The sequence below is a fragment of the Acipenser ruthenus genome, chromosome 9 (genome assembly GCF_902713425.1).
Source record: "Acipenser ruthenus chromosome 9, fAciRut3.2 maternal haplotype, whole genome shotgun sequence".
Classification (NCBI taxonomy): Eukaryota; Metazoa; Chordata; class Actinopteri; order Acipenseriformes; family Acipenseridae; genus Acipenser; species Acipenser ruthenus.
This window is the reverse complement of record NC_081197.1, coordinates 49,061,415-49,086,974: the sequence shown is the minus strand read 5'-3', so window position 1 is coordinate 49,086,974 and position 25,560 is coordinate 49,061,415. Positions and strand designations below refer to the sequence as shown.

The following is a 25,560-nucleotide window of genomic DNA, read 5'->3' as shown; positions in this document are numbered from 1 at the left end:
TGCTGAGCTGAAATTCTAGAAAGTGAAACACAATTCCTGAAAGTAATGTATGCAAACTGAGAACTTCCCTTAACATAGTATGGTACAAAATATAATTTTAAATGAAAATACATGTCTGCATTTAAAGCTACATTTACAAGATATACATAAAATGGAAGTTCACGACAGGCAAGATATATGGAATTAGCTATAACCCCTTTATGACCACGTGGAATTGGCACCATTTTATTTGCAAAAAGGAAAGTCACACTGTTCAAGGTTATTGATGCAAATTAAACTTCTGGAGCTGTTATGATGTATACAGTTCTTGAGTTGTTTTTTGTTTTTCTTTTATAATTTACTCATGGAAGTACACTCATATTTATTTAATGATGTTGTCTTAGTCATGAAGCAAATATGGTCTGTGATGGCATTTCTTATACTTCTTTTATAACAAATGCCCTGCAGAGTCAAGGATGAGTCTAACCTACTTCTCCTTCGGGGGAGTAATATCTAAACTTCCAGACCGTGGCAGAAGAACTGAAGAATATGCAGCCGATTCAATTACCTTTTTAAGATCAAGATGTCGACACTGTATCATTAGTCAGCCTTCAGAGAAATGAGGTCACAACGTGACAAAAAACCTTTTTTTTGAATAGCTCAATAAACCTCTTAGGGATACTATCATTGATTTATCCTTTGTGACATTTTTTTCCAAAAATCTCTGTTTCAGTTTTCTAGAACATTTTTAAAAAGCTGTTGTTGACTGCCAGGAAGAAGAAAAAAAACCCCCCTAAACAAACACTTTGTTTTAATTTGGAATTCTGACATATTTTGAAAAATGTTCCTGTCATTACTCTCAGTTCACTTCTTAAAAAAACAGATGGTCACTGGCCATACATATTTGCGAACAAAATATTTGGCGAATCAGATAAAAAATACAATTTTTATGCAGTGTTGCTTCAGGATTTGTCTAGCCCTGTCTACATTGAGTATTACAGAATTACAATAACGATACAGTGTTAGGATAAAACTTCCAACAGTAGATCGTATAATACAGATGAAAATATTTACTGTATGAAGTAAATTTAAAAAATAAATAAATACAACATAATAATATTTATTACAAAACTAAAACAATTAAATACAGATGTATTAGAAAACAGCTGTTTAATGCTGGGTAACTGCAACAAACACTGGCTATGGCCAAAAGTTTTGCATCACCCTATAGGAGTAACACATTTTGCTTCATAAAGTCGAATGAAACCTGCTGAATAATGTTACGTAACATATTGAATTATATACTGGTTTGTAGTTTACCATATATTATATGGCGTCTTTCCATGTATAACAGTGTTTTTCCCGGATTTAACGTAAATTGTGTATTTCTTCCTAGATTTAACCAAAAAAAAGTTATGATTTAGCTTAATACATAAATGTTAACAAACACATTCTTAAAAGATTTGAAATGTGTACACTTTTTTGGCATTGCAGTATGCAGAGGAGGCGGGGAAGCAGAGACATTGGCTCTCTGAGTGTAACAGCAGCTGTGCAGCACACCAAATCAAGCGCTTCAATGGGCTAATTTAGCTTCAGATTTAGCTGGTAAAATAAATATAAGCTCCATTTTCAGATCTAATTGCTGAATGATCTATGTTTTTCTGATTTATCTGTTAGGTAAAAGTTGAATCGTCAAGTGTAAAAAAAAAAAGATTTAAGTTACATGTATTGTTTCACAGATTTATTTGTTAGAAATGTTAGCTAAATGTTGACTCGCCAAGTGTAAAAAAAGGATTTCATTTCACTGATTTAAAATGTATGCTAAGTGTAAGGGGGCAGCATATAAAAAGCTTGCAGACCACTGTTCTGGTATTTCCTTTTATTGAAACCCTCTCTCATTCACACTCACATATAATAGGTGCATTTGAGTTTATTCAAAGCTGCTTGTGCCTGTGAATATTAACTGTAGTGGAATTTATTTTGTACACCAATAAAACTGCTGAGATGTGATGAAGGTAATGTCAACACACAACAATTGGAATTTCATTAACCCTGGTGATTACGATAAAGAACTGATGAATTTTTTAATAGATAAATAAATTACAGCCAATTAGTTATAGTTTCACCCTTTCTTTGTAAACCTCCCCCCGAGGCTCACACTGTTTTATTAGCAGGTGTGATTTAATAGAATTACACATCCTGTTTGAAACTGTGTTGCTGATTGGTACAAGTTATTGTTCTATCCCAGTGTAAAAACAAGCACTATATTGGCAACACGTTTTAAAATCCATTGCACTTTTTTTGGTTGATTAATGCACCTAGGCCAGCTGCTCTACAACTTGATGATATCACTAAGCACTCCTCTCATTAATCAAACAAATCTGAAGAAATCAACACACCTCATCTCCTGCCATTTGCATCGACTGGTGCTGGCATTACACCTGCAGGAAGGTATTTGGTATGAAGTCATCACTGTGTTAACTTACTGGAGAGGAAGTGCTGTGATGTTGGGCCAAAGTCCCTGTGGGCTTCATGCAGCTGTTTTAGGCGCTCCTCAATGGACACCTAGAGAAAGAGGAGGGACTGTTAAAGCACATGCTGCATGGCAATTAAACCCTACATATCTTTTTCATAAAACAGGCGATCTCCCACAACAGCATAAGCATAACAATTGAAAGCATGTATTGCCCTAAAGCTATAATTATTAACTCCTGTACTCTAAGTCAGAAGGCAATCAAAGGATATTGGTTAGTCTATAAAAAATAAAAAGATGACGTCAAATGTTTATCATTAAAAAACACAGCTCTACACTGTTTATCAATAATTCTTGAATTTATTTTAATCAACCAGAATGGAAAGACAAAAGACAATCATTTTATACCAAAAAGAAAAACAGCATTACCCAGTCTCAAAGCTGATCACTACTAAACGATCTTTAATGTAAACACAGGTTATGTACAAAGGGGCAAGGACAACACAAGGTTAGATAAAAGGAAATGAGCCACTGGTAGGATGCTGCTACAGTGGTAACATCTGAAAACTGTTGACAAAACAATGACATCACAGAAATATGAACTGATAGACACGCATTAGTAATTGATTGAATGGCAGTAACCAGTTCCAATGTGCTGCTGTGCAAGTCGTTGCTGGTAATGCTGTGGTAGAATGGTTCTGCAGGGGTGATTCACAGTAAGTATTTGATATTATAATGGTACCTCAAAGGCATGAAATTCTCAAATATTCACAATAAGGCCTTAACATGGTGTTTATCATGGCCTTACCTCTTAGTTCACATTGCTGACCTGTAGGCCTCACAAACACTGAAGAACCTTGTAGGACAGGTAAACATTAAGACAACCTCAACTGCGGTTTTGAATAAAGTTACCCTTAACTGTATCAAGTGGACCAGTTTGGAGTTCTTCCATCAGCTCATTTCTTTAGCCAGACCTGGGTAGCAGCACAATTATGCTTCATATCCAACATATTAACTACAGGACAACTTTTTTAAATATCTTCTTTTTCATAAAATGTATTATGCTTTCACATTTTGAATAAGCCAGCAAAAGTGACTCCCCACGGTGATTTTGTCTAAAGGTGCTATTGCTATTTCTAGGTACATACTGTACCTGCAAATTATGTAGCCCACAATCATGTTTATTGAAATGCATTTAAATGTACTTTAAATGTGCAGCAAAAGCAGAACATATGTTTTGTATTACTAGTTCTCACAAAGTAAAATAAGAAATTGTCTTGATTTGTGTTTTTAGACTGAAATCTTTTGATGCACACAGTTTGTTTTACTGAAAAAGAAGCTTATTTTAAAGCTAGTTCAATACGTAAATTATATTCTTATAGAAAACCAGGGACATGCCCATTTTCAGCTGTGCTTGTAAAGTAACAAAAACACTAACACTGACAGCCCTATACTGTTGAATGTGCTGAATACAGAGAATATCTTTACAACAAGCTATTTACAAGGATTACACAAAATCACCCTTTGACTGGAGCTATTCCTTAGAGGCCACCAATACATCAGTAGTTATATTTAGAATGCAAACAAATAATGTTGCATGAGGGTCAGTTACAGAAAGCCAGTCAAGGGAAATCTAAATAAAAATGTTTTCAGACAGTCACAAAAATAAAGAAAGGCTCAAATCTAACATGAATAATAAAAAAAGTCGGCCATCCAAAAAGGGGGCAAAGGCACAATACTAGAAGTCAGCGCCTTACTGCGGTAGGTGATGTGTCAGTCATGGATTGGAGGAGACGTGATTGCACTCGCTACCAAAGGGGGCGTGACTGAAGGTATATCAGGGTGTGTGGCCAAGCGAGCTGTTCCTTGTGTTATGGTTACGCAATGACCTGCAAGGAGTACTGTGTAGAAAACCGTGAGTTTTGTGTGTGTTATTTGCTAGTTTTGTAACCTGTGTTATTTGTCAATTGTAGACGACTAACTAATCTGGGAGCTGTCACTAAAAGCCAGCACCCACTCCGGATCACTCTACACCATGTTGTCACGAATAAACGTAACTGAATCACCACTTGCACTTGGAGCACTCACTTTTGGACTTGTGATGGTGTGTTTAAAATTGTGTGTCTACTTCAATTATTATTTTGGGACTGAACCTTGTGACAAATAAAGAGCTACTTTTTCACTGTAAATTGTCTTGTGTCTATCATTACCGAGCACCGCATCACCACTGCATCTGTCAACTACAAACCACTTTGCCACAAGGATACACCATGAATGTTCATAGAGTACTGTTGTTATTCCACAAATGAAGATAACCAAATAATCCATCGTTATTCTTATTAAAGATCGGATACAAATTGTTTAAACTCAGTTCTATTGGATATTAATTTCTTTTTTATAAGGTTTTATTTCTCAGCAGCACACACAGGGTTATTAAGAGTGCCATATCAAAAAAATATACCAGGCAAACCAGATACCAGTAGATAAAACTCTGAGACAGCCAAGTGTGGGACGAATAAATACTATCATTACAGGTGTTGGGTAAACAAAAGAATACCTGGAGCCAAGCACACAGTGGCTTTGGCTTTGGAATGGAAGACTGTAACATGATAACAGAGGTAACATTTCCCTCGTCTCTGCTGACTTTAAAGTTTTAATGTTCACTTTGCAATTATGCACTGAAGTTTTTAAAGAGATTGCTATCCATTTTATTCAAACTTCTGTTGGCTCCAGACAACTTGCTGTCTTCCTAGACAAGACATTGATCCGGGCTAATGTACAAAGGAGCAGATGGAGTAAATGGTGCAAACTCCAATCTGCAAATGATTACCTTTATATTCCTGTTTGTACTGGAAAAATGATAGAGACTGAAATAATAAGACTTGCTGTTTACCCTCCCCCTCCTATTATAGGTACAGCAGAAAGGAACTGTGAAGTCTATACACATAAAATCATCTAGCATGGAGCTAAACTTTTAAATATTACCCTATCTCTGTTTGTTTACAACACAGACAGTATATTTGCTCAAACCCAGGTAATACCTTGTTGTTAGGTAACATTTGACTAAACCAAAAAGTTAACAGATGAAATGTCTTTGTTGTGTCACTAAAGAAAGACTAACTTTTAATTTTATGAAAACACACCTCTAACACAGCGTTAATCCTTTTTTAATTGTAAAAGATGTTGGTTCATAAGAATATAAAGCTATCAGATTTAGGAGTGAGATACAGAGCTTCTTTTAACAAGCTAGGATTTACTGGTGAATTAAATATGATTCAAACTTCAAGAACTTGCAAGGTGTTGTGGTTTCCATCTGCACCATGAAAACTGCAAAACCTAATTTCATCTTGTTCCAGTATCAAACTGGGGCTGCTGTCAGTTCTATCTGTGATCTCTAATCTGCAATTGGACATTACACATAAACCTATTTTTGTATGCAGTTGGAGATTTAAAGCCTGCCTCTCTTGTGTCCTTTGTATTGGGCGCTCATGAGGTAACTACTGTCAGTGTGCGTTAGAGAGCTTGAGTTCTGCAAGCCCGCAATCCTTACAGGATGGGTCCCAATCAATCTGATCTCGGTCTTCTGTTGCTGGAAATGAACGAGTCTGATTTAAAATCGCTTTCAAGTCAGTTCCAGTGATATTGACCTTCAGCCAGGATACTGAATGAGTTATTTGATGAACAGCACCAGTTAATGCCACACAGGGGGTTGGTTAAGCTTTAGGTCAGAATGAAGGGTGCCCCCCCCCACTAAGCAAACACCACCACCTAATTTTCAAGCCTTTGAGGCTGCCCATTCAAATCTGCACAGGGCCAACCTTCCTTAGCTAACAGCTTCAGAGAGCTTCAGGAGATCAAACTTCAAGGTGGTAGAACTGAAGGTGTCTCTTTTTTTCTTTAAAAACTCTAGACCTGCGTTAGCTTCTAATTGTTTGAGAGATGTTCCTAGAAAGAGTAAGAATGTGTAGTGAGGCTCTCATCATTAGTGAAGTGAAGGTGCAGTTGACTGTGCTTAATCAAAAGCCCCTTAATGATACAGTGGTTCCGCCTAATTGATGTTGTATTCTTAGGGGACATTTTCATTTCCTATCTATTGTACTGTACATTGCATTGCTTAATTGAAATCCTGTGTTCAATATTTTTGGGGGGTAATCTAGAAAAAAAAAAGGCTTAATTGTAATTTATCTAATGTGGATAAAGGTACTAATTGATATCCCATATCTAACCAAACATTACCCCTAGCAACAGCAGCTTTATCCAGACATCAAAACTGCCAGTCTGTAGCACTATAAAACATTGTTGTTATAGGTCTGACTGAGCTGATAACACCCACATGAATTTGTGCCACCCCATACCAAAAAAGTAGTCAATATTTCTTTAAATCTTTCTTTTCTTTATCGTGTCTCAAGAGGTATTGTGTATTCTACGTAGTGTCATTACCTAGTTCTATTTTCAGTATATGGGAATACATTCTGGTAGGGTGTCATGTTATATGTATTTGTAGGAGAGACAGTATTTTTTTGTATTTTTGCTCTTTCTTTTTGTCTGCTTTATAAGCTGTTGCTTGGTTGCATTCTTTCTTAAAATAAGTCCAAAATGATTGGAACATTTTGAAAGGTTCTGACCAAGGTTAAGCATCATTCAAGGACACTCAGTTAGTGAAATGTGACTGCATTTAAGCTTGGTATAACATTTTGTATGGGGGTGTTTTACAAAGCTTTTAAGTGTAATTGTGTAAATTATTAAATTATTATATTTAGCAACATTATGTATTTTGATTGAATCTCCCCCCTCAGTCAGCTACAGGGGCTTTCCAGGGTTTGGTAAATCAATGCTGACGATGAGGGGGGAGGCAGCACAACCTAGAAAGATATAAAAAGATAACATTAACCTGTACGACGAATAAGAAGACGTTCTGATGACTCAAATGGAATGATCTGACACTATTTTGAAATGGGAAGGAAGGATTGAATGGTACCACACGTGGCATGTCATTAATGTAGGACAGGGCATAATAAAGTGATGAAAAGATTATAAATGTGATTTTGAAGTGCTATGATACAAAGGCACTTATATCAAACAATATAATCCAGAATGGACATACGTCATGATACTCGGGATAAAATGTGGGACAAGACAAAATATGCACTTTTGTTCCAGGGAAATGGTTTACTCCAAAAATACTCTGTAAAACCGAAGCATATACATTACCTTGGAGATCTCCCCTCCCTCCATCATTTGCCCTGAGTTTCTGGAGGTTTCCTTGGAAACCTGATTAAAATTATGGAAACAAGAGAGCTCAATTGTATCTTTTAGCTTTACAGAACTGTTGAACATTAATTACTTTCAATTAACATATCTCAAAGGTATTTAATGCAGCTTAAAAACCTTGTGATGATGTAACACAATTTTGCTGCAGTGTTTGTGTTCAAGATAATCTTGTGATCTTTGTAATCTTGTGAGTAATTTTTGTATTACTTAATATGGTGCAATTCGAGAGTGCATTAGAGCCCACAGATCTCGGTCGGTCTGGATACTGTCTCTTTCGTCAGTTTGTCTGTCCACAGTATACATGTACAATCATTTTGTTGGTTTTTACAAACGTCTTATATTTCACCCCTGTGACTCAGCACACATGTCTGTAACCAGGATTATTATGAAGCTACTTTGCTTATTATTTTTCAGTTTTTTTAGTCAATGGTCACTGGATGTCAACAAAATCAATTGTCACAACAGTCCATTGGTATGATACAGAACAAATTCAACTCCTCACACACTGCAAAGAGTAGAACATCCCTTTTTGGTTGTGGTCTCGTGTCACCCATCATCCAAGGACACTTACTTAGTAGAATGTGACTGCATTTTGTATGGGGGGTGCTTTTCAAAGCATTTATGTGTAATTGTGTAAATTACTATTTTTTGATTTCAACATGAGCTATGTTTAACACATTACAGATGGTTCCTTATTTTTATAGTTATAATTTATGTTGGAAGATATGAAATTAATCATCAACTACCACACTAACCCTGGCTGGGATTGGTGCCTGTGAGCATCCTCACTGGGCTGTTTCATGGTTTCTTCCCTTGTTGGACATCAAACTAGCTATACAGCTTTCTCAGGTTGAGAATACAACTGGTACCTGGTGTCAAATGAGCTACCTAGCTTCCACAAGAGAAATGCTAATACTTTGTACCTTAGCTTATAAATAAAAAAATCAATTCAAGTCTTTTTTTAAAGGGCAAACAGCTAGAACATTGCATTTTGATGCCACTTTATAATTTACTTACCTTTCTGTGATGCACAGGTTTCTTTTTTCATCACCTTTAAATCAATACTATTTTGGTGATGATATGTCTATCTGAGTATACAGAAGATTGATCATCAAACAGGGCTTGGGCTTGCCAGTAATTTGATATTGATGATAAAGCAATGTACTTTTTTTTACTAATGTAGAGAAAACCCATGAGTAAAACCTATACCTGACCATATCTGGGGTTCCAAAGGATGAATATATGTACAACACTCATAGGCATTCCTAGCAGTAGATAAAATTGGATTCCACCCTCTATATCTGTGAAGCAAAGAAATCTGATACTTAATTGAGTAATACAGTGTTCCTTCGTTATAGGCCATCCCTTTATACAGTGGAACAGGTTTTGTGGGTTATGGTCATGGCTCCCATTTGCCCCATTATGCCATTGCACTAGCACTCGTATTGTCATTATATGGCCCCTGGGCTACAGCGTTTTAAAGGGGGAGCACTGTATAGCTCATTTGTAACCACATGAAAAGGCTCTCCTCCATTGACTTGGATATGACAAAGTAGTACAAAGCTGTTCTGTACAAATACACTGAGAACCAATCTGCTTCCCATTCTTCTTTGGAAACCTGACTTCAAACAGACAACGCAGTCCCAGGTAGCAGAAGATTATAGTGAATTAAATTACACACTGAATACTACAGAAGAGTATAATGAAATACCTTTGATGTTTTGTAGGGAATTATGGTTCCATTATCTTTTGACAATTACTTTTTCACCAGAGTAGTCTTCACAAGATAACTGCCCTATACAAAATTTATATAAATAGTTGTACCTACTTCTATCTACTGGACACCATCTGTAATGGAATTTTATTGAAAGAATACTAGAATGCATCAGCATACCAATAACAAGTACATCAATATCTACCTACTGTATCCAACACAAATGGTGTTGGGACTAGTTTTTTGTCAGCGTAAACTACTGGTACTGTAAACAATATCCAACAAGATTGTGCTCATACTTTTAACAGCCATTCTGTATTGTACCCATGGTGTTCTTGCACAAAATAACATTGTAAAAAAGAAAACCTGGCACCTTTCTAATGCATTTCTCAGAGCGTGTGAGGAATTAATTCAAAGCTGCCGAGAAAGCTCCAAATTGCTGATAAATTACTGATCCACCGAGGCATGCCGGTACACGACTGTATTCATTAGGAAGCTTGTTTCTCAGAATGTTTCTCTGAGTGTGCAGCTTTCCCCCTCTGCTGCTGAAGGGCTTTTGTGTTGAATGTCAAAGAAAGTCTGTGTTGATAGCTGAGTATTTCTGCGACAACGTGTGCTCTACATCCACTGAGTAAACGACTGTTGAAAACAGCACACCCACCCCCAACATCCCCCAACCCTATAATGACATATATAGAAAGATTTCCCTCCCCTGGACTCCTGAAGCTGAACAGCTGTGTTATGGAAAAGACAACAAAATATATGAGAAAGAATTTACAGACTGTTTTGTGTCACATTGTAATTGCAGTTTCCAGAGACATGCCTAATCTACACTTCTTTCTCATTTAAACTAACACACAACCAGTATACTGAAAACCATTAAAAAACAGCTGTCCTGGGTTAAATAGACTCCTACCACACCCCAGCTCTGTATGAGTGACTGACCAATCCTGAGGTGTAATTACAGTAAGGAAGTAGATATCCTTCCCCCTGGCTAATGTAAATAAACATTCCTGTCCTATTTCACCCAACATCATTTCAATCAACATTACTCTTCCCAATCCATGTCATCCAGTGGGAACAGTCACAACAGGGATAACAAAACAAAAACACAAATGTAGCAGCTAACAATGCCATCCAATTAAGGTAGTGTTTGGAACAATAATTAACATAAAGTAAAAGTAGAACACTTTGAGGTTCCTTTGTATAATACTGTATCAACATTTCAGAGATCAACATTGTGAAAAACCACTTTATGGTAAATATTAAAAAGGAAATTAAATAACCTTGTACTATACCTAACTAAAGAACTTGCTTTTTTTTAACAAACACTCACTGGATTTAATGCTGCAATATTTTATAAAAAAAGGATGTTCCTTTACTTAAAAAAAACAAAACAAAAAAAAAACAAAAAAAAAACAAGCTGTTCTTTTTGACAACATCAATCTGATCTCGGCCTTCTGTTGCTGGAAATGAATGAGTAGCTTTTAAGTAAACTCCAAGTAATTAATCACTTTCATTTACAATGAAATAATGTGATTTTGCCTCTTTGACTTACATTGCTTGATATAGTCTAATTTATTTAGAACATACTCACTGAGTGCTTATAAGCAATCTTGTCAGTTCCACAGGAGCCGAGCACAGGAATTCAATCATATCGGGCTAGCTCAGATTTACTGACTGCTTCCCATCCAATCAATGCTAATGGGTCATATTAAAACCCTCTTTCTGACTGCTGATGCATTACGAGGTTCTCCTCCAGTCCATCAAACAATATTACTAATTAATGTACCAACACACTTTCTGCACCCAGTACATTAATGCTAATTATCACAGGTGTGACTTTGCATTAAGACTAAATGCGCACAGCTTTGAACTCTTTCCAGGAAAGGAGTGCACTTGGCATTTACAAAAACCATGACTCTCCGAGTGTAGACAACTCAAAGAGTCCCTGTGAAAGTGGAAGCGATGACAGTAAATAGTGGAAAATTGGTTAGAAGCTACTGATATTCAGGATAAGGCAGTTATGAAGAGCAAAAAGACAGATTCAATTGGTCTGTCCCTATTAGAGGGAGACAGAGTTCTTCCCAGTGATAGCTGAACTAAACTAAATACTGCTGTACCACTGAAGGCACTGAAAAAGGCTTCTAGTCAAAACTTTTGTCATATCCTTGTATTAAGTTTCTTTTGTGTTACTTCCTATTCTATTGTTCAAGGATAATTTAAATATTAGGTAAAGCCATAAATGTAAAACAAGAATGTAAGTTTTTATGAACAACAACGAAGCATCCCCAGGAGGAAAATGTAAGGGGAATGCATATCACACGAGTGGTTTGTAAACATGAAGTAAAATTAATATGTGAAAAAGTATACATGTAACCGTTAATTCTGTAAATATAGCCCTTCAGATGCTTTTATGATGCCTTAATATAAAAACAAGCAACTGCAGAATATATATTTTTTTAAATTCTTAGTGTTTTCCAACCCACAGTGATAATAAAGCTCAATTTTTTATGTGTTGAGCTTCATAGCCGGTGTGGAATTTCACTGCTCTGATTACAGGCACGTCTAACTTGCCTGCCCTCAAAATAGGACGCGGCAGTTTGTTGCCTGTTTCCTGTGAAGAAATATTGATTCAGAACATATCAAATTATATGAATACAGCTTGCGTTCTGATTTCTTTCAAAGAAAAATGTATTTGGTACTTAACGGGTTAAAACAGTTATACCAACATAAGCTCTCAATGAACAGCAGTGTGGAGTAGTGGTTAGGGCTCTGGACTCAATCTGGTTCAATCCTTGGTAGGGGGACACTGCTACTGTACCCTTGAGCAAGGTACTTTACCTAGATTGCTCCAGTAAAAAACCCAACTGTATAAATGGGTAATTGAATGTAAAAATAATGTGTAAAAAAAGAATGCAATTGTATGTGAAAATAATGTGATATCTTGTAACAATTGTAAGTCGCCCTGGATAAGGGCGTCTGCTAAGAAATAAATAAAAATGAACAAAATTGATCTAATTATGTGTTCAATTAGACATATTTAATATTTTCGAAGTTTTTTACACTTGATGATTTACAAAATAAACTTGAATCAAGGTACACCACCTATGAAACATTTTGAGGCCTGGAGAGAAGTTTTAGATTGTCCAATTGATCAAATAATTAGAACAATGAAGTAATTGAGAGCTCGAGTGGAACGAAAGTCAGAAGACACTGCGGCCCTCCAGGAACTGAGTTTGACACCCCTGCCTTAGGGTAAACTGGATGTTTTTATGAGTGTTGGGAACAGCTGGACGAAGTACTCGACTCAGAGCTGTTTGGGAAGAAAACATATTAGAGACATTTTCTGTCTAAAGAAATCCATATATACTGTAGATCATTTTTTCTGGTTACTGAATGCTTTACTCAGACATATTCATCTAGTATTTCTTATTCTATTAAAAACTAATTGTTCTTCCTAATTAAAAGCAATACTGGATAGACTCATGTCAAGGTCACCGTTCTTGTCATTGGCCCCTTCTAATTTTGACCATAATTCAATTTATGACCTTAGGTCATAGATAAATGATCTAGTAAATTGTTTTGATGGATTTTGATTTATTATTAGTACATTCATCACAACTGTATTGATATAAAACTTTTGACATTTAATTAGATAGATACAGTAGGTAGATAGATAGATAGATAGATAGATAGATAGATAGATAGATAGATAGATAAGGTAGATAGGCAACACTCCTTTTCATTAATGAACACATTTTAGGATCCTTCTAGACCTGTAAAGATTATACAAAACTATAATACGGTACAGGTTAACTTCATTAACCTGCAAATACCTGACATGTCAACAATCAAAATCCGGGGTCGAGAGGTGACTGCTCTTGTTGGCCTCAATGCAGGTCCACTTGTTTCTAGTGAAATTATAGTACAGAGGAGGCCAAACTGAGGCTCCCGGGCAGTTCAAGCCACCTTCTCTCTCTTCAGTTTCTTTAAGCCTGCATGTTCACTGCAAGGACATTTCATCACTTGATGACCTTCGACACCACGCACTGGCACATGCCTATTTCCATCACCTTGAGGGAAGGCCAGATGGGCAGTTGAAAGTGAATTTCATAATTTTTAATTAAGTGCTCATTTGTTTCGTGGAGACAATGGCATTGAGCAAACCCTACATGAGTAATAAATGAAAGCATGAGGCTTTATACCTGAATGGGAGGAAGAGTTTGCTTTCAGTGAAAACAGTAGTAAACTGTGTCTCCTTTACAACAAATCGCTTACACACTGTAGTCTGTACAAGGCGAGCAACCTCAAATGTCATTATGAAACAAATCACAACACATTTTCATCTGAATATCCTCCTGGATCAGACTTGATGAGAAACAAGCTAGTCTCTTTAAAAGCACGCAGATGCTCCTTTTGGCATTCAGTAAAGAAGCTGATGTATGGCATGCATGGAATATCGCTCGTTCCAGTCCAGGCATATCTTTTGGTCAGTAGCTTATTGTGAACGTGGAGGTAGCTTACATTGACTGAAAATGAGCAATCAACAGACACAGCACTCAGCAGGGGACAGGCAGAGGAAACACAGTGAAACTGCACTGCTTATCTTTTAATTTTATCATGTATTCCTGAATGAAGATTCATTACTTTAAAATGAATCGTGCAGCGGGAGTAATGTGTTTTGTGTAAAGTAATATATTGGAGTATATTGGCCTATATACAATTTATATTGACATTTTCATGTACATTACGATGTATATATATTGTGGCAGAGATGGGGGAGGATGTGTGAGAAAGTAGAAAAGATGTAGTCCAGGAGAGGGTTGCAGGACTAGTTTCCCCAAAATACTACGGTACTGCAGGCAATTGGAAGCAATGAGGCTGACCAAAGCCACGGATAAAGGCAGGGGAAACCCTGTAGTCAGGGCTGATGGAAAAACAGCCATGTGGTGCAGTCAGGTTGACGAAGGACAAGCCATGCTCACCAAAGGAGTACTGTGTGTACAAATCATGTAAAGGTACTGTGTGAACTGCCACATGCCCCCTGGAACCTTGGCCGACTAACCTTGTCCGTCTCTGTGCTTCTGATCTTGCTCCCTCCATTATGCACACTCTCTACCTGTCCCTGGACTGGCTTGGTTCCTGCTGCCCTTAAGCTTGCCCGAGAGTACGCCAGTACTCAAAAAACCCTCCTTTGACCCTGCTGACTTATCTAATTTCCGTCCCATCTCCAATCTCCCTTTTCTCTGAAAAATTCTCCAAAGGGCTGTAGCCAGTCAGCTGATGAAACATCTCATGGATAACAATCTGCTTGAATCTCTACAGTCTGGTTTCCAGCCGCATCACAGTACTGCTCTGCTCCGGATTGTGAATGATCTCCTGCTCAATGCTGATGCTGGTGCCCCCTCTGTGCTTGTCCTCCTTGATCTAACAGCCGCTTTTGACACCATAGATCATGGCATTCTTCTTTACCGCCTTCAGAAGTATGCCGGAATCTTTGGAACCTGTCTCTCCTGGATGTCCTCTTAACTGCTATCATGCAGTCTGTTTTCTATGCTGGACGCAGTGGTGTTGCAAACCCAATCACTTGTGGTGTCCCCCAAGGATCTGTTCTTGGGCCCCTTTTCTTCAATTTCTACATGCTTCCCTTGGGTCACCTCATCTGCCAACACAGCCTATTCCTATGCTGACGACACCCAGCTCTACTTAAAACTCGATCATGGAAGCCCCTCTGCCATGGTCCAGCTCTCGGCTTGCATTCAAGACATCGAGGCCTGGATGTCTGCCAATTTTCTTCAGCTGAACACTAGCAAATCTGTACTCCTCCTAGTAGGATCTAAAACTCAACTTAAGAATCTAAATATACCTGCCCTGAACCTCAGAAACTGTCTGCTGCTGCTTTCCCCCACAGTATAAAGCCTTGGTGTACTTCTTGACAGCAACCTCACCTTTGATGCCCATCTTCGAAACATCTCCAAAGTCCATTGTGGGGGTATCCCCACTCTGTAAAACACCTTTAAGAACTAAATATGCCTTCAAAAAATAAATTAAAATTGCCAAAATATTTAGTTTGTTGTCAACTTTCACCCTATGTGGAGTTTTGTCTCATTGAAGTTAGAAATAGTAAATAAAAATATAGTGAGAGTCAATGAGAAGTCCCCACTAATGTAGGAATGGAAACGTATGTGTGTGTGTAAAAGTGCTTGTGTTACTGGTAAACGGCTTAGCCGTCCAGTTGTAGTTAAGACAAGAACAAAGTTTAGTTTAGCGCTCCAAAGTGGAGTTAAAAGTGTGCAACCGCAGTAAAACTACAGTTCTTTGTCTGGGTCAGTAATTTTAAACAGTGCAAATGAACATTGGCCAAAGGCTGTGTTACAATATATATGTTGGCGAAACCCAGTGGTCTGGCGAGTCTTCAGGGTGAATCCCGAAATTTGCACTTTTTTTTGGCACTCGCCCAAGTACAATCGGGCGAATCTAGATTGGCCCAGAACTTGAAAAAGATGACTGGGCGAAACCCGTTTTTTTCAACACTTTTCACTCAATTTCGGGGGGTAGCCCGGGCGAGTCTAGTTTCATCCAACGCTTCAGAATCATTGCGGGGCGAATCTGGTTCGCCCATGCCATTAATTTGGACGAGTCTAGTTTCGTCCAACGCTTCAGAATCGATGCTGGACGAGTCTAGTTTCGCCCAATGCTTCAACATCGATGCTGGGCGAATGTAGTTCGCCCATGTCATTAATTTGGGTAAGTCTAGTTTCGTCCAAACTTCAACATCGATGCTGGGCCAATCTAATTTTGCCTATGCCAATTATTTGGGCGAGTCTAGTTTTGCATTTCTACAGTCTCCCCTGCCAGCTTCCAAGTGCGTGTCGGGGTACCAAACTTGCGCACTAAAATGAACGTCCTTTAGTAAATACCATGTGAATACAGCTCATCTCATTATTCTGAACAGGATACAAATACATCAGCATGCATGCAATTACCATAGTGTGAAGCACTAAATTTAGTGCACTAAATTTAGTGAGCGCCATAGTATGCCAAGTATCGCATGCGATAATGAATAAAATTCCAATAGTAAATACGTAAATCATGAACATGCACACTAATTGCAATTATCACGCACCATAAAGTTTAGCACCCTTTCGTAAATGAGGCCCAAAGAGCATAAAACATACAGTATAAACAGGAATAATGGAAAAACACCATAGTGTTAAATTTAAAGTTTAATACATTGTAGATCTACAGTACAATAAAAATTACACAGAAACTATAAGGCTCTGCAATGTTCTCCCTTGTTCTTATTATTTGTTTATTTAACAGACACCTTTATCCAAGGCGACTTACAGAGACTAGGGTGTGTGAACTATGCATCAGCTGCAAAGTCACTTACAATTACATCTCACCTGAATGACGGAGCACAAGGAGGTTAAGTGACTTGCTCAGGGTCACACAATGAGTCGGTGGCTGAGGTGGGATTTGAACCGGGGACCTCCTGGTTATAAGCCCTTTTCTTTAACCACTGGACCACACAGTCTCCTTATGTGTTTTGCAGCCATCAAGAGATAACTGCTGTACTGCACAGAGTAAGTGCAAGATTCCGTTATGTTCGAGAGAATTACATTCTTTTTTTTAAAACAATGCTAATATTTAAAATGTCTTGCTCGCAAACATTTCATATGAAAATGTTGTTATGCGGCCCTGTTATAGTATGTACTTTTCAAAATCTGCAAGATTTACTGCTGATGTTCTAATATGCAATAGTACTGCCTGGACAAAGGCACTCTAACAGCATGTGGTAACAAAGCTTTACTTGTGTATGAATGTCCAACCACGTATCTTTCACCCCCTTACTGCACACAAGCTGACAATTGTATTTTAATTCACAGTAGACCTATTCATTTTATGGGTTTGCCTTTGTTTTGCACTTAAACTCAAGTACTTTTGACATTTTTGAGCTGCCAAAACCTGAAAACTGCCCAGCTTTTGGGTTGACAAATATGAAATGTTGTTCAGTCACTACTAGTGTGCTCTTCCGTATTTCTATAAACCACAAGCTTAAATTTGGTATCCTTTGGGGATGTATAATCTGAGTCTATGCAATGCTGATTTTTTAAACACATTAACACATTAAGTACTAGTGCCTACATCATATTATGTAAGAGTATATTTGTAATCAGTGCTTTCTTCCCAAAGGATTTCATCATTTTTTTAAATAACGGTTTAGAGCAAAAACACGTTTCTGTTGATGTGTAAAATGTGTTGTAGCATCACTATGATTAATCTTTGGACATTGTGGTTTCAAAGCATGTTTGCTGATGATGCACATTCACAAATCCACATTTATAATACAGGTTTGTATGTTTAAATCCTCTAGTTTTCTTTTACCTTATGTTTCCATCAAGCCTTCTGCTAAGACATGAATTATGAAACACAAAAGGCCATTGTCTTTGCTTTTCCTACATTATGAATACCATTATTAAGTGAACTTGGAAACGGTATTGAAAACATGAGTCATTTTTTGCATTGTTTTTTCAATGCTATTGAACAAACAAGAACATATTTCCAAGCTACAAATGAAACAATGTCAGCACACACTAACTACAGCCTTGCCAAATAAAGCTGCCATTGACTGTCTATCTTTCTTGCTAAAACACATTTAATATTTAAGCATTGTTGAGAATAGTTTGAGAAACGCTGAATAGGAATCAATGACCTTCTGAGGAGGGATACTGTGTTATGACAACCGCAGGCAATGGTGGCACATAAAACACATGCTTTATTGGGGAAAAGCACAGTCAGAATAAGGTGATCCGAGGTAATCATGGTCAGTCTTTGCAACAAACAAACCAACTAGTTCATAATATGCCTCTTAAAAGAAAAGTGAAAGTTCAGAATTTATATCTATGTTTGGTAGGTCTAAAAAACTCTTTACCCCCTTCTACAAACACACATATACACAATCAAACTTTAAATAATTAAATATGAAAACGCATTAACATAAATTGAATTCGCTGTACACCACTTCCAAACAACTGCCAATATATAATCCGCTAACCATCAGCGATCTGAGTAAAATCTATCTTTTTAATTTCCTCCACTCCTTTGATAAAGTTATAATTAAACCACGATCAACTTCAAAATTAAATGTTCTTCATTCTGCAATATGTATGTTGCTGCTAACACTTTAATGCTGTAAAGAAGACTTACATTTTTTTTTATATGCAAGGTGATTACTAAACAATGCACCACAGGTGAAAATATAAAATAAAGACCTTATCAAACAACACGTCTTAACATGTCTTAGATCTTCCCAGGTCATTGGACAGGTCAGAGAGGCTCTGTGGAGTGTCCTACCAGCTCATTGGACATGACTCCCTTCAATTACTTACTTACTTACGACTTATGATTCTGACCATGTCCTCAATTTGAGCTTTCCATAGCTGTTCTAACCCATATCTGTTTATCTAGGTGCTTTAATTACATCGTTGTGCATTGGTAGTAAAAGGATAACATTTTTTAAGGGGTTAGGGTTAGGGTTATACCTATTTGTGAAGAGTGGGCAATTATCAATTCAAGGATACCAAGATATTTAGTGAGCAAGTGGTTTGACTGCAGTAAAATCTCCAAAAAACAGCAGGGGTGGGCCTATACAAATAGACAGACACAGTAGAAATACAGTGACACCTGAATTAACCATCAAAGGGACTGATCACGTGTGACTGATTGTTTTCTCTTATTGTTTGATAACATACCATCAAGATTTAGGATTAGAATGCAATCACCTTACTGCAATTTATTGTGCTAGTAATGCAGTATAGTTTTGTAGGGGGAGTTGACAACAAAATTGTCAATCTAGGTTCTGTAAATGCAAAAAGAATACCTAGGTCTTCTCTGGTTGGTTTATATGTTTCAGTTTACTGTAAACAACTGGTCTAAGACTTCTTACAATCAGGCTGAGGGCAAAGGTTTGTTCCTTTGTATGCAATAAGGCCCGACAGGGATTCCATATACGTCGAATATACGGACGCCTCGGGCCGTTGTGCGGCAACCCCCGAGAAGTCTGTATAGTCTACGTATACAGACACCCGAAGGGCCTTTTTGCATTTATAATCCAGGTCAAATAGTGGATTTGAAAAAAAGTAGTCCCATTTATAACTTTGAACTACACACTAAGTTAAGGTGAGTACATTTGTTTAATTGAAACATGCAAAAGTAAGTAAATATTGAATTGTACATGGCCATTGAAAAGATCCACCAAGAGGCGGAGTTGAGACGGCACTGAACCATTTTTTTTTCTGTGAGTGCAAGATGCTGTTGTTTCAGCAGAACGGGAGTAAAAAAATAAGAATAATGACGTTTCAGATTTCAGTAATCTTTCAAGGTCTGTGTCGGAGAGGGGTGGATAATGTGTTGAAGGGTCTTTTTGTGATTTTCTTTAGTGTTTACAAACCGCTAAAAATACATTATTTGAAGTGACAAAGTCGGGGTGAATGAGTATAAAGACAGATTTATGCTATCTTGTAGTTCATTTAATTTATCTTCATCCAAATCGGCATGACTACTTACTACTTTTTGGGATATTTTTGCTGGTACGTGGTCACTCAGTTTTATAGTTACTGTATATCTCTAACTGTAAACAAGATGGCTACCAGTACTTTAAATTCTGTGAGGCAGCGCAGTGAATTAGAATATGTGACAAGGCTCCAACTGTCTGTATCCATCCAATATACGGACAGCTAGAACCTTGCTTGACAAATCACATTCATTGTTTCATGTTCCATTGCCAGCCCTGGATTATAAATATATTTATAGAACAGATGTGGATGGATCTTTCATACTTTTTTTTCCAATGGTGCCATAACTGGTTAAACCAAACAGTATTATTTACCTAAACAGCAAATTAAGCATCCATAAATAACACAAGCCAGTGCTCTCCTTTTTATCACCTGCTTGCCGGCTTTTCAGGAATCCAGGAACCGTCAGACAAGAGCTGGTTGCTGAAGTGGAGACTTCAGTCTGGAAAGGTTTTATGTCTACAGTGAATATCCATTTTAAAAAGCAGTACTCAACTCCTCCTCAACAGACAAGGCTGGTCTTACTAATGGCAGTATTTGTTATAATTTTAATGGCCTGTCCTTCGAACAATAATTAAAAATTGAAACTTGTTAAAACAAAAAACAAAAACAAACAAAAAAAACCTGTACTTAATGTTCTCCATCCTCAGTATGTCACATTAACAGCTCACATACACATGTAAAAAAACAAAAGAAATCCTGACAGAACTGCAGACACTCAATATGATGGGAAAAGGGTTTTTTATAAATTCCCATGCATGACGAATTACGACTGGATGTTATATGTCAGGAGGTTCTTGGGCTTTACATTCCACTCTTGACAGATACTCAAAACAAGTTATGGGTCACTGTAAGTTTGTGTGGTAGGGCGCTGCAGACTTTGAAGATTCTTTCTGCACAGCTTCAGAGACTCAGCAACTCTTACATGAGGAGAAGCCTTGAATACAAATGATTGACAGAAACTGTGTTACCATGTCTTTTTCGCAGTAAATCCTCTCTCATGTTTTCACCCTCATCCCCCACTGTAAGCAATTCATTTATTAGTAGCACTTTATGTTATTAACCAGGAAACGATTGCCAAGTCACATTGTATTATTGATTTAATTTTTTCAAACCCTAGCCTTCAACCCCACTTTTAGCCCAAACAAGGTGGACACTTATTACTGGAAAGAGTTTCATGGAAAGCATGACCAATTTAATACAGTCATGTGTTACATATATGAATACTATATACCGGTTGTGGCAAATTCTATTCAAATGCATCCCAAAGCTGTTGCCTGAGCATTTGATCAGTTACTTAACTAAGGCTGGGACCAAATCAAAACTTTGACAACCTGCTAATCGCATGTAACAAAACTGTATTTAATAGTGTTCTCTTTTTTTTTGTAAGTATCTTATTTCTTCTACTCATAAAAAGAAAACACTATTAAATACAGTTATGTTAAGTGTAATTAGCGGGTTGTCAAAGTTTTGATTTGGTCCCAGCCTAAGTCAAATAACAAAGTATATGCTTCGTTCAAAAGATTGCACCAAGTTTGAAGTACTGTTTATGATCAGTAGTAAACATTCTTTTGCCTTAAGGCGCCACAGTTTTTTGTATAGGTTAGTACTCCGTTTGTAACTTGTATTAAACTTAAATGTATTCCTATGTATATAAAAATACTGCTGCTGTTAATGTGAAAAAAACTTGGAGTCATGCAAATTAAAACGTAATTATAAAACAATAAATTAGATGCTAGAACCTATTTTGCACTGACGTAAAAGCATAGTTTCTTATATTTGTTAAAGATGATTTACATATCTTTGTTGAAAATATCTGCTCTTTAGATGTCTCCTGTGCAATATTACAGTGAACCATATTTTTGTGTAAACTGAAAATTATTTTGGGGTACTGTAACAATTTGTGTGGTGTTTTAATGATGTCATTATTGTTCTTTTTTAATTATTGTTGTAAAAGATTACTTACTTTGACATATCTTATGAATATTTCTATACTGCTATTTTCTATGCAGGTGGGTAACAGTTTTAATAATCTAATACTATGAAAGGGTTTAGCTTTCTATGCAGAGGTTGGAGAGTGTCAGATAAGAGAACCGAAAGCATCTGACAAAACTCCACCTCTGATCAAATCATTGATGTTTTTAATGATTTTGATAAAAAATTGATTGAGAAGCTTAGAGTCTGCATTGTACAGTAAGATCCATTCCTGGACCAAAGGGTGTCTGCGCCTAAATATTAGCCGCTATTGTATTACTGATTAATAATTACAAACTCAGAGGTTGCAGGGACTTCAGACTAAGAAGCACTTGGGTCATGTATTACCTGTTTTACTGCAGTGGTACCATTACTAGTATGAATTTACAACCAATGCATTTCTGTAATGGTGACTGTCAAGACTGGTAGAACATTCAATCAGAGGGGTAAAACCGCCTCTAGTCATTCTGCATATATTCATCTCAGATGGTTGTGTGTAATTTATGTGTGTGAGTGCTGATGTTAATATCGTTCTCAAGGCAATCTTAGTTAGCACCTGTTACTTAACACAATGGAACAAATCCTAGGTAAAATAAATTATAAATGAGCTATCATGCGCACAACAACCAAGAGGCTCAGTAGTGTGGTAAACTAAGGGTCAATCTTGGTTGGAGAATGGAATGTCCAGGCAAAGCTCACCCAACGTGATAATGCAATGCGTTTTTAAAGAGGAGACTGATTAAGTGACATGGTTTTCGAAGACCCTGTTCAAAAACCTTCAGCTCACATTTTAGTGTTTGTCAATATTCTTGTAAATGTAAGTGTGTTTTCAAACAGACTTTAGAACCTCTGGAAAAATGTTTCAGCATCATTAAAACTTATTTAATGAATTGAAACAAGCTAAAAATAACGCCCTGTTAATCTATTTGGCTCACATCGTTGTCATGCACGTACACAAATCTAGCTGAATATGTTCTGTTTTTGGTAACTGATCCCACCAAGTGTTAGTCCCGTGTTCATAAATCTGGTTAATTTCAATGACGATATTACAAAGTAAAATGCACCTGAAAAAAAATGTAAAAGACCTGTGAGTAACCATCAAGCTTCAGAAAAAGGCACTATAGCAGCCAACCAGCTATGTCCTTATAAAATCAGTTTAATAGGCAGAAAGTCCATGCTTGCAGTCCAGGCTGTAAATACAAAATGCAGGAATCTCCACTATATCCAGTGGGCAGTAAAATATGAGAGGATATATATTCACTACCGGTCAAAAGTTTTAGAACACCCCCATTTTTCCAGTTTTTATTGAAATTTAAGCAGTTCAAGTCCAGTGAATAACCTGAAATGGTACAAAGGTAAGCAGTAAACTGCCAGAGGTTAAAAAAAAAAGTTTAGGCTACCAAAAACTGAAAAATAATGTACATTTCAGAGTTATACAAAAAGGCCTTTTTCAGGGAACAAGTAATGGGTTAACAACTTACAGCTGTTCTGCAGCAATGGAAGTAAATTAAGCCTTGAAAGTTGATGCTAACAATTCCTACAGGTGTCCCAACTTTTGTTGATTACTTACAAACCCTCTGTCTGTATAAAAGCAATGTTGGAACAGACTGTGTACTGCAGGAAGTAGTATATTGCTCTCATAATGGCGAGAAAAAGGCAATTAACAAAGGAAGACAGACAGACCATTATAACCCTTAAAAGTGTAGGTCTTTCCTTTAGAGAAATTGCAAAAAAAAGCCAAGGTGTCAGTGAGTACAGTTTCCTACACCATCAAAAGGCACTTGGAAACTGGAGGAAACTCTGACAGCAAGAGGTCTGGCAGACCCAAAGCCACAACAGAATCAGAAGACAAGTTTCTGAGAGTCAACAGCTTGCGTGATAGGCGGCTCACAGGACAACAGCTTCGAGCACAGCTTAACACTGGTCAAAGTAAGCAAGTCTCAGTTTCAACTGTGAAGAGAAGACTTCGAGCTGCAGGTTTGACAGGTCGAGTGGCAGTGAGAAAGCCATTGCTAAGATGGCAAAATAAGAAAAAGAGGCTTGCCTGGGCCATGAAGCACCGCCAGTGGACTACTGAAGACTGGAAGAAGGTCTTATGGACCGATGAATCAAAATTTGAAATCTTCGGTTCATCACGCAGGGTTTTTGTACGCCGTCGAGTAGGCGAAAGGATGGTTCCTCGGTGTGTGACACCAACTGTCAAACATGGAGGAGGAAGCGTAATGGTCTGGGGCTCTTTTGCTGGATCCAGAGTCGGCGACTTGCACAGAGTGAGTGGCACCCTGAACCAAAACTGCTACCACAGCATTTTGCAGTGCCATGCAATACCCTCTGGTATACGCCTAGTTGGTCAGGGGTTCATCCTACAGCAAGATAATGACCCAAAACATACCTCCAGGCTATGTCAGAACTACCTTAGAAGAAAAGAAGAAGACGGTAGGCTTCAAATCATGGAATGGCCAGCACAGTCTCCAGACTTAAACCCCATCGAGCTGGTTTGGGATGAACTGGACAGAAGGGTGAAAGCAAAGCAACCTACAAGTGCAACACATTTGTGGGAACTTCTGCAACAGTGTTGGGAAGAACTTTCCGAACAATATTTGATATCCATTGTAGAAAGAATGCCACGAGTGTGTTCGGCTGTTATATCTGCAAAAGGTGGCTACTTTGATGAGTCAAAAATTTAGATTAAATTTTGTTAAACAAAACTATTCCATTATTTCTTTTTTATCTCCAATTGTTTATTTGTTCTATGCTTTAATTTCAGAGTACATTGAGACATTAAACTGCGTAAATTTCAATAAAAACTGGAAAAATGGAGGTGTTCTAAAACTTTTGACCGGTAGTGTGTGTGTGTATATATATATATATATATATATATATATATATATATATATATATATATATAATGTACATATTTTAATAATGGTGGTTTGGGGTCATGTCAAAGACGAACAAACTCAGAGAAAACAAAAAAATTAAATTGAACTTAAGACACAGTACCATGGACTAACAAAGCTGGTTTCTACTCATAAAGCAAGATTAAGGATTGGAAGATATTTGTCCCTGTAGCTTCTGACTGACACATATTTAATGCCTTTCATTTTATTCCAACCAATGCAATGTGTTTGCAATTAGCAACAATAAATGTTAAAATGAAAGGACTTCCCCTGGATTAGCCCAGCAGGCTATTCCACCCTGCTACTTCGGCTTACATAAAAGTAATTATTATTCAATAGAGTGCCAGTGTTCTCAATAATTTGCCTCAAAATATGTGTTCCACAGTGGGAGTAGTCATACCCTGCATTGCCCATTACAGCAGTTCTGCTTCCTGAGTGCAGCACATTACTACGCCCTCCTGAATGATGCTCCTACAATCCCTGACTGGACCTTCTGCCCCCAGCGCTGCCTCTCTAACGATTTCCATCAGCTACAATCTGTATTAATAAGTCATTTATAAGGGACTTACGCTTTAACAAGTACATGTGCGGTTGACCCTTGCCTCTTAAACAGTTAGCATATCTCAGATTTTGGTAACTGAATCCACCCACTGTTGCTTTCAGTAAGCC

The 25,560-nt window shown here is 37.4% G+C and overlaps 1 protein-coding gene across 14 annotated transcripts in view; it reads right to left on the bottom strand.

The window, feature by feature from the left end:
* Nucleotides 1–25,560, bottom strand: part of LOC117405667 (dystrophin-like) — a 689,570-nt gene that overhangs the window by 75,837 nt on the left and 588,173 nt on the right. For 9 of the 14 annotated variants that reach the window (XM_034008883.3, XM_059030144.1, XM_059030147.1 and 6 more), the window contains 2 exons: nucleotides 7,664–7,723; nucleotides 2,466–2,544 (listed from right to left, as the gene is read on the bottom strand). In XM_034008883.3, the coding sequence (XP_033864774.3) occupies nucleotides 2,466–2,544; nucleotides 7,664–7,723 (139 nt within the window). The remainder of the gene's footprint in view (nucleotides 1–2,465; nucleotides 2,545–7,663; nucleotides 7,724–25,560) is intronic. The other 5 variants (XM_059030150.1, XM_059030149.1, XM_059030146.1 and 2 more) reach the window with 1 other exon arrangement.